At 38.3% G+C, this 10,038-nt stretch overlaps 1 protein-coding gene across 1 annotated transcript; it reads right to left on the reverse strand.

Annotated features, from left to right (window-relative positions):
* Nucleotides 1-616: 616 nt before the first annotated feature.
* On the reverse strand, nucleotides 617-5,968 carry LOC136427742 (receptor-interacting serine/threonine-protein kinase 2-like). Its single transcript, XM_066416872.1, has 6 exons — nucleotides 5,678-5,968; nucleotides 4,139-4,284; nucleotides 3,990-4,039; nucleotides 2,914-3,069; nucleotides 2,159-2,244; nucleotides 617-1,993 (listed from the first exon to the last, which is right to left on the reverse strand). The coding sequence occupies exons 1-6, from the start codon at nucleotides 5,960-5,962 to the stop codon at nucleotides 1,988-1,990; spliced, it is 729 nt and encodes a 242-aa protein (XP_066272969.1). The 5' UTR covers nucleotides 5,963-5,968; the 3' UTR covers nucleotides 617-1,987.
* Between the last annotated feature and the right edge of the window lie 4,070 nt (nucleotides 5,969-10,038).

Consider the following 10,038-nt stretch of genomic DNA (forward strand, 5'->3'; position numbering starts at 1 on the left):
CCGTATTTGTAATTTAGACATGATATGCCGTGTGTCTTTACAGAATGAAATACTTAGACAAAATTGTTTGGCTTATGCATTCCAGACATTTTAAGGGAGGACACCGCCCCCCCCCCCTTTTAGAGCATAGTTTTCAGAAAGTAATAGGAAATGTTGCTTTATTTTTTTTTATGGTAGTAATTCTTCTCCTTTATAGATGTCCTGTCTCCTTTTTCTGTGGCGTGTTTCATATTTGGTAAACTTACATGGGCACAGTCAAATACAGCAATCATATTCCTTGTGTTTCTATCTATGGCTTCTCTAAAACGAACGATATCTTTTACAGTTGTTTTAGATAACATTAACTTAGGAAGACCTCTCCCCTTTAGCTTGTATGCTAAGTTTTTCTGCTGGACATGTTACATGAGGGTCATGAAAATCTAGAAAATGAAGTAGGTATTTGTAAAAATTCACAAAAGTGAACGAATCATATAGATTATTCTAAAATTATTCTAAATAAATATATTTTTGCACAGTCACTTTCAAAATGTTTCCAAAATAAATAATTCAATTCAAATAATTTCAAATGTTTATACTCATTAAAAAGTACAACTATTGTAATTAAGATATCCTTTTATTCAAAATTCTGCAATCTTATTACAAAAATCACTTGAAAACCGCCTGTGACTTGAAATAGACTGTGTAGTTAATCATTCAATCAAGCTTCACAAAGTACATACTATACAATTATTTAAACCGAGAGCTATGACAAGTATATGAATGAAGGTTAGACATTCAGGCAGAACATTACGTAATGCAAAAATATATCAATCAACTAGATAAAGTTTCAAAACAGACGTTTCGGAAACTACCCACTATTTGACTGAGAATGTGACAAGAAGTACAAAACACATCTCTTACAGATTCTTTTGGGTGACTCTTTGGTCTCTCAAAACAACATTCTACTAGTTATCAATTTACATCAATATGTACATTCACAATTCCCACATGACATCAAGGGTATGTGACTACAATCAGAGAGAGTGTGGATACCTTCTAGAAGCTCGCAACAACTTCTGTTCGTCATGCGTAACAATTTAATCCCCAAAGACAGATGGACATTTCCCTTCTAGTCATGATAATTCTATTTTGGCATCATCATCCTGCATATGTGCAAAATGCACATGCAATATAATTTTAGTCAGTCCGACACATGAGACATAACATGCTTACATATAAAGTTGCAGGATTAATAAAAGTTACAACCTGTTACCTAATTTAGGAAGCTTGCTATAGCTACTAAACACTGCAACAGAACAGTTGTGTAAACATGTTGTTGTCAATGAACAGATTTTGAGTTACTTAAGATTTAACCTTCATTACATAGTGCCCACTTATTGTAAAGGCGTTATAACTTGAGCAAGTATAACATGAGCAGTGATATCATTTAGCATCTTTACTCTGAACAATATACCAGAATTAATCGAACTCCTGTTTTGGATGAAATGGGTTGTTTCTCTTTCAAATTTAGGATGCTTTCCAAGAAGGTAGATTTACTAAGGCATAAAATCTGTTTGCTTAAGCTGTTAATAGAAACTTCTTGGCTTAATACAACACTCTGGAATACTGCTATTTGTTCATTTACATAAATCAATGTATTCAAAGATTAATGACTCAAATCACCAACATGAATTCAGACGCAAGCGATCTACAAGCGATCTACAGAAACACAGCTGACAATCCATGGTATAGTTGGTGCACTAAACTGCAAAAGACAGCTTGATTTAACAATACTAGACTTCACGAAAGCTTTTTACAAACGCTTCTCAACAAACTTATCTCAAAATTGTAGTAGAATTCAATTCAAGGAACTCCTGACAAACAGGGAGCAAATACACTGGTACAAACTTGTCAAATCTATATACACATATACATTGTTTTTATACTTGAGAAGTTATCTAATCTACGCAAAGCAAGACGCTGGTAATCGTCTCGCAGTTCTCGTATGTTACGCCTGTGAACAAGATCAATACAATCGTGTCAGTACCGCATAACTCACGAATACACCATTTGAAAATGGTATTGAGTCATATTATTAGTCTGATTAGCTTCTTCCCACAATCTCTGTTACCTAGCAAATGAATAGAACCATCAATATGCGAGACTCTCTTCTTCTTACCTTCATCTTCTGAACGTCGATAATGGCCTTCAGAATGTCATCCTTACTGGACCTGTTGTTTACGGCACGAAGATGGTCTTCACACTCTGACAATTAACGGTACGAAATGTTTACCGGCAGTTTCTTCAAATGCATCCCTTAGGCCTACTGTATATAGTATTTGCTTAAAAAAATATGATCCCTGCCTATAATGACGTGGTGACCATTCAAGTGAACTTCAATGAAAAAGAAGTGCATTTTACAAATTTTGCGCGTTTTGTTATACTTATTTTGGTACACCCAACAGTCGCCATTCAGGGGGAAAAGGGCCTAAGCATCTAAGGAAGACCCACTAGATACAGAAATCACTGCCAAAAGGACGTACACAGCGGGTGTCAACGTCTACATGGAGATAAGTGATTTGTGTTACAGATTCAAGTGTTGACGGCAGTGATCTAAAATATTTTGAAAGAAGCCTTCAGGTGCACATTGACATCAAACATCTTGTTCCTTACCTTCTACGGCCCCCTTTTTTATCCTACAGTGATAGAAAACAGGTTACAAGATAGAAGTGAATGTTATTGCATTAGATTGTATAAGAATGTTAATTGCATAAGATTTCATAGTACATGGAAGATCTTGAGTACACCAGGGAGCCAGAACACAAGTATTGAACAGAAGAGAGTGACAGGCTGTGAAGGCCTGTATCGGCGCCAGATGAACTTTGAGATGAAGGAAGGTTGATTGTATCAAGTATATACATAAAGCGTTGTTACCTTGGAATGAAGGCCTGTTCTCCGGTTTCTGACTCCAGCATCTTTGCATCAGCTGACTGACTTCACTCACATGAGGCAGGTTTGTAGGGACATGGGTCATGTCAGGACGCTGTCCTGATATTGCGGCAAACCTGATGTGGGCGGAGTTCTGAGCATCTGCAAATTAAAGAAAAGATGATAAAGCCACTTAACTTATTTTATCTAATATATGAAGAGTACTATTCTATATGTCTTTAAGAATATTTGTTACCTTTGTCAGAAGGTTTGTTTTCGGTTTGGCTAGGCGTGAGGATGCCGCTGTGAAACTCTTCAAACAAATGCTTTAAGATGACCACCCCCTACACGATCTCGTCCCCCCTGTAGATCCGCAGCTACTGGACGGTCACTCAGGAACAAACACAACATCTCCATCCCCCAGCCTGAACCAAAAGGTTACAGAACTCTTTTCTACACCAGGCAATCAGTTTGTATAACAATCAGTAAAACCTAATGTGCAATAATGGGCACTTGTTATATCAGTGATGAACGTTTGGATGTATATATTGATATATTGTATATTGTATCTAGGTGTTCTCTATCATATTGTAAATGTCATCGCCATCCAGGCATGTTTTGTCTGTAAGTTTTTGATATTTGAATAAAGAAAGAAGGACACCGCTATAGTGGAGCTGCTGTGGTCGCAATTCTCTTTGATGTAAACAGCCCACATATACATCATGCAAATCAGGGCCTCATTTGCCTAATTAATGTGGAAACACTACAATCGCCCTCTTTGCTAAGATAAACTTTTGTTACTTGTGTTATTTGGCTACAGAATATGATAAACCAACATGATTTATTCATTATGGTTAATATCTCAAAGTTAAAGACCCCTGGCAATTAAATGCATCTCACCTATGGACTAGCTTATAAACTGGTCATCTACATTATGAAAAAAAAACGGTTTCATTGGAAGATTCACAATTTTGTAACAAGTTAAGATGCTGCACAAGCGCACTTCAAATCACGAACTAGCTTACTGCGTTTTAGCGAAAGAACAAGATGCCGGGACAAAAAGAATGAGGTCGTGTACTCACTCGTATAGGGCTTTTTTCTTGTTGCAATCTCCCATAGCAGCACTCCAAAACTGAAATCTTTCTAAGTCCAATACAAATCTTTCTAAGAACACAGATAAAGCATAATATTGAATAACTTTTAAGTAAAAGGTTTAAGTAAAAGGAAGTACCTGTAGACATCAAACTTTTCAGTTGGGGCGATGTTGATGTCCAAGAAGTATTCCGGCGGCGCATGCGTGATTGTGCCACCTACTGGACTCGTTGCAGTAACGATTCGGGATCTGATCTTCCATTTGGACAGGCCAAAGTCTGAAATCTGATAAATGTAATGAGAAATGTAGTCCAAAAGCTAACATTCTATAAATATGTAAACTACGCACAAAAAGTTTGGAAACTTTACTTTGGTTGATCATCTTTCCGTTGTTTCTTGATCAATTCCAATACATTATATATTGTTGGAAAGCCTGTGTAATTTCCGCTCCTATGATACCCAACTTATGATAATTGCAATCTCATGGAGCGAGCACCAGGCCTGCTAACCCGAGTGGGTTGTAGAAAAAAAGGGCCCAAATTTCCATGCTAGTGTCACTCAGCGCAGCGCCAAACCCGTTTGCGGTGGTGTTGTCCACATCGTGAATGGAACAGTGTGTGGAGGAATGTTATGTTCACAGCTACAGATAAGAGTAGATTTATTTAGACTGTTGGATGGGTAAATGAAAGTGTGGGCAACGAGGAGACCCCTACGCTTACTGTTGCACAGATAGACTGACTGATTGTTTTGTTGGAGTCAGTGTCATGGTGTGGGGCAGTACAACGTTAACTGCCAGAGGAAAAAAACATGCTAAGCAACCTCGATGTGTCAAGACATAGAGACACCTTTCTCAATCCAGTTACATTTCAAAGGCCTTACCTCTGCAATATGCAAGATCTGCAAGATGATGGTGCACATCCATACAGAATGAGAGTCATTTCAGACTACCTTCAGGGTGTAGCGTATACAGAGTATAGAATGGCCCTCCTACAGCCCAGATCGCAAGACAATTGAACACAGTCTCAGACTCTGTGATCACTGATCAGCTTGGGCGAGCTGTGCATGCAAGAATGATCAACAGAACAACACTTGTCGACCTGCGACGACTCCTTGTAGAAGAATAGCCAGGGGCCGCGTAACAAAACTGGTGACAAGCATGAGGAGGATGTGCCGGGCTGTGGTGATAGCGCATGGCTTGTGTACTCAGTATTAAGCCACCTTCATCATAACTGAGGCTCCTTTACGCATTTTTTGTGGTTTGGATGAAGACTATCCTTGGCTTATTAATGTGTTTTGTTGATTTAAGTTTCATATTACCCTCGCACAAAAGCCACGTGCTACCAGCAGAAAAAAATACTGAATTGAGCGTTTGACATTAGTAGGGTAATCTGGGCACTTTTTTTATGTGAGCTGCTCGCATAGGCAGGCTTGGTGCTCGTTGCATTAATTTACAACCATATTTAGTTTGGTATCATGGGAACGAAAATCAGACAAGCTTTGTAATGATATATAAATCATTGAAATTGATCAAGAAACCACGGAAATATGATCGACCAAAGTTAAGTTTCCAAACTTTTTTGTGCTGAGTGTACTTCAATTTCAATTTATTTCTTTAGTCATTGGAAATAGGTTCACAACTTTCCAACGGAACTTTTTTTCTTATCACTTGCGTTATTACCTTCACACGGAAGTCCCCATCGAGTAGCACGTTCTCTGCCTTTAGATCACAGTGGAGAATCTGTGGATCCTGGCAGTGCAGGAAAGTCATCCCCAGGGAGATCTCGTGCGCCATTCTCCACCTCAGGGCCCATGGCACGTTCACGTCCCGCAGCAGTCCAGCCAGAGAGCCGTTCTCCATGAAGGGCATCACGATGGCGAAATGAGGCTCCAGACAGACCCCCAGCAGACTGATGACGTGGTCTGATTTGCTGGCCAGCTTCAGTTTTCTTGCTTCAGAATACATTTCCTGCTCACTGAGGCATAGAATTCATGACAGAAAGATGTTAATGTGTCTGTTCTGTAAGGTTGTATTTTTTAACGTTAACCACGAAACCACCATGTTTGAACAATGTAGTTTGATTCATAAAATGTGCTTACATTCGACAGCCTGTCAGTCTGTTTTTTGTTTCTTTGTCAGGGTATTCATTGACAACGCTTACCTCTAGCATATTACAGGTATCTATCGTAATGTCTAGTACAGCGCACGAAGACCAACATGAAATTGATATGATGTATAAAGAGATAACATTTGATTCACTATTACAAACCTAAAGTAAAACGTAAGTTACCTTCCTGCTATCTTGTTATTCAGCAAACATTTGACAGCCACGTCCTGTCTCCAGTCACGGTGCCAGGCTTTAATCACGTAAGCAAATCCTCCACGGCCGAGAATGGACTTCTCATCGAGTCGTTCAGAATGGATGATAGGAAACTTGCTGTCAGCCACCACGCTAGGGCATATCCTTACACAGGGAAATACATCATACAACACGTAATGAGTACTACCGCCAGAAAACAAGGGCGTTAAACATATAACAAATTCTATGAGAGTATTTTACACGACGGTAGTTTGCTTCGTAAATAACTTAAATATTGATTTACTCGATTATAAAAACTATACAGCGCAAAATGTCATACAGTGTAATATGTTTAGATAGATAAATGAATAAATAAATAGAAAAATAAAAATATATCATTGTGCAGTATAAAACGTTTTGCACCTGTTCTGCAGCTCTGTTTCGTCTAGGCCAACAACAGCACCAACTTTTGACCGCTTCTTGCGTTTCGTTATCAAACGATACAGCAGAATTCCTGCCGCTGCTAGAGCCAGTGTTGACACGGACAGCGAAACTGTAATTGGCATTAAATTATCAATGGTCTCACGAGTAGAATCCCCACCAAAACTGTTTATATTAGAATTTTTACCGCATAGAAATTTTAAACAAAATACATAATTTACATAATGTTTTAGTACAATTAAAACACCCTGGCCCTGTTTGACAGCAGGCGTGCGTACATGAGTGCGGGCGTGTGTTTATGTCCTTGGTGGCTGAATGTGTAATTCTGGGTATTTGTATCTAACATACATTAAAACAATGTGTTCAAATTATTTGATCTTCTTATTTGATTTGGGCCAGTAGTACAGAAACAGGCATGACTGTTACATTTGTTACACTTAAAGCTTCATGACCTAAAACTTTGTTTGGTGATAGCAACTTTCGCTGTCCACGGTCTGTGAATATTGTGTATGTGTTCTGCTTTGCATGTGCATGCGTAGAGTGACACTCTATTGGTTGACAAATGTCTAGTATAGCAGATAGATCTACCGACAATTTAGTGCTGGCCGGTCCACGTAAACCCGATTATACGTGCATAAGTCAAGCCTTAATGTATAGTTCAAAAATATAGTTTTGAGTTACTCACCCTCCGATTTGTTCAGTCTTAAGTGCTCAACTATAAATTGAAAAGAAATGGGAAAAGGCATGCTAATTAATCTCCTTGATATTGTAGGCGCATCACAATGGGTGAAGGGCCAACCAATAATAGAACAGCAACGCAATATTATTATATATATATAGATATATATATATATATATATATATATATATATATATATATATATATATATATATATATATAATATAGGCCACAGCCGTCGCACGACTATGAGGCATGACTAGAGCATATGATACACCACAAAGTATGCACATGACCCAGAGTGGACGTTATTAAGTATTGCAATATACCAAATACCTATACGTTCGACTTGAATAAAGTTCTAAACGAGAACTATGTGGCTTCAGGATCTTTTCTTCTAAAGATGCGGCATGAGTGTGTACGGTTGACTTGAGGTTATCCACTACTATTCACCTGCCGATACCTACCATGTAAATATGTAACATTTGATGCTTTTCCCAGGTAATTGCTGGCATAGACACTGTATTCACCACCGTCTTCTACGGTTACGTTGAACAATGTTAGTGTCCCAGTAGTCACGTTCACGACAGAGTTTTTGGCAAGGGAACCCTTAGCTTTTGCCCAAGAGAATATAGCAGGCGGAAGGCAGCTGACGTGAGCCTGCAGTGTGACTTGGTCTCCTGTTGCAGCAATCAGAGTTTGAGTGATGTCCACATCTCTCGGAGGGTCTGTATGAAAGGATGGCAATTTTTGTTTGTTTCATATTTCAAAATAAATAGTTTTCTTTGATTTGGAAATACAATTTGGAAGGCATGATAGAGTCATATCAACGGAATAAAAGTGCTAATACACATTTGTCGGTTTAGTGACAATAGAAAATATGCAAAAAAATGTATAATCACGCTTCTCAAGAAAGGAAAGGACGATTGGGGCATATTGTTCAATCAACGGAAGGCGTATGCAATGTGTATGTCTGCAATATATTTATTATATATGTCACCGACATACAGTGGACTACAAGGTCCCAGTTCTTCCTCAATGATTCTGAAACATCGTCGAAAGCAGCCAGCAATTGGTAGTTTCCAACGTCTTCTAAACCCACGTCCTTCAACCGGAGGCTTGTGTCACTGGACTCTTCCAATCGTCCCTGTTGTACATACCCGGCATCATAATCATTAGATTGTCTTTGTGATTCTCTTCTAAACCACAGGCAGTGAAAGCAACTCTAAGAGTAATTTGTGAATAAAATAGGTTACTTGATGAAACAAGATGTGAATGATGCGTTCAGTATTATTTCCTATGGGATACGTACTGAAGTTCCAGGTCAATTTTTGGGTTAACGAGATTGAAAAATTAAGTTGTTAAGGTCGCAACTTGATGAACAGCTATTTACACATGCACTACAAACACCATTTTTAAGATAAGCCTTAGTTTTTACCAAACATTGTCCCAATTTTCTGAGGGAAGACATTTCCCACACAAACAATATATTGCCCTCCTGACTAACTTACACATGTCACAAGTATGAATTATCGATAATTACGACTAGAGAATTGTGGCTTTTTCCATCCATTATGCAGATTAGGGCCTTATTTACATAATTGGTATCTGTTAAGGTTGCACCTGCCCTAAATTAGATGTTACATGTATTGAAGTCTTGTTATGAAAGATCATGAACTTAATTCCTCATCAATCATTCACATTTGCATAATCTATATCCATCAATGTTCCTCTCTTTCTCAATTCTAAACGTCGCATTTTTGGTATAGTTTTTTGGTATATTATTTTAGCCATAGGTAAAGCTATATGGCTGATGCCAATTAGGATTTCACCACCAGGATGGTCAATATTGACCGATGGAGGCGATATAACGCTGCTCACCTGATACCCTGGAGTTATGGATATGTCCGAAGGATGCGTGCGGTTAGCAATCAGAACATTCTTTTTGAACCACCAGGCCTCGAATATTACTTTAGCGTTGGATGTGGGGCTGTAGTTCCAGTGAAGTTCTGCAACTGATCCCTGAACAGCTTCTGTCACTTTACTGTCTCCTGGGGAAATGCGATTTTCCGCCACGAAAAAACAAAAACTTCCTTTAATCATTGGAGCACACTATGAGTACTTTTCACAGCAGTGCTTATACCTACGTCAAGTGGAGGTGGTTTGTTCTTGTCATATGGATCTTTATCTACTTGTCAAATATTCTGTTTTCCTATTTACTAGTCAAAAGAATGAGATTGCTTGATTATTGTCATGTTTTTTACGGCTTCACATATTAAAGATATTTCTATACATTTTTTTTACTGTAAAACACAACGCATGCTGTCATATAGTTTGTTTCAAATAAACCTCTTATATATATATATATATATATATATAGAGAGAGAGAGAGAGAGAGAGAGAGAGAGACAGGCAGAGAGAGAGAGATGATCAATAACTTGTGATTCTTGAAAGTTAAGTTTATCAATGATTCCTGTGGTCTTTAGATCTGTTGCTTGATAAAAAGTTAAGGCATACCATCCGTGACTGTCCATTGACTGCCATCAGAGGAACATTCATCATTTTCACATGGTTCGCCTACTGTAAAAAAAACAAGCGTGAGTGTGTATCTCTACCTCTCTG

The sequence above is a fragment of the Branchiostoma lanceolatum genome, chromosome 1 (assembly GCF_035083965.1).
Source record: "Branchiostoma lanceolatum isolate klBraLanc5 chromosome 1, klBraLanc5.hap2, whole genome shotgun sequence".
Lineage (NCBI taxonomy): Eukaryota > Metazoa > Chordata > Leptocardii > Amphioxiformes > Branchiostomatidae > Branchiostoma > Branchiostoma lanceolatum.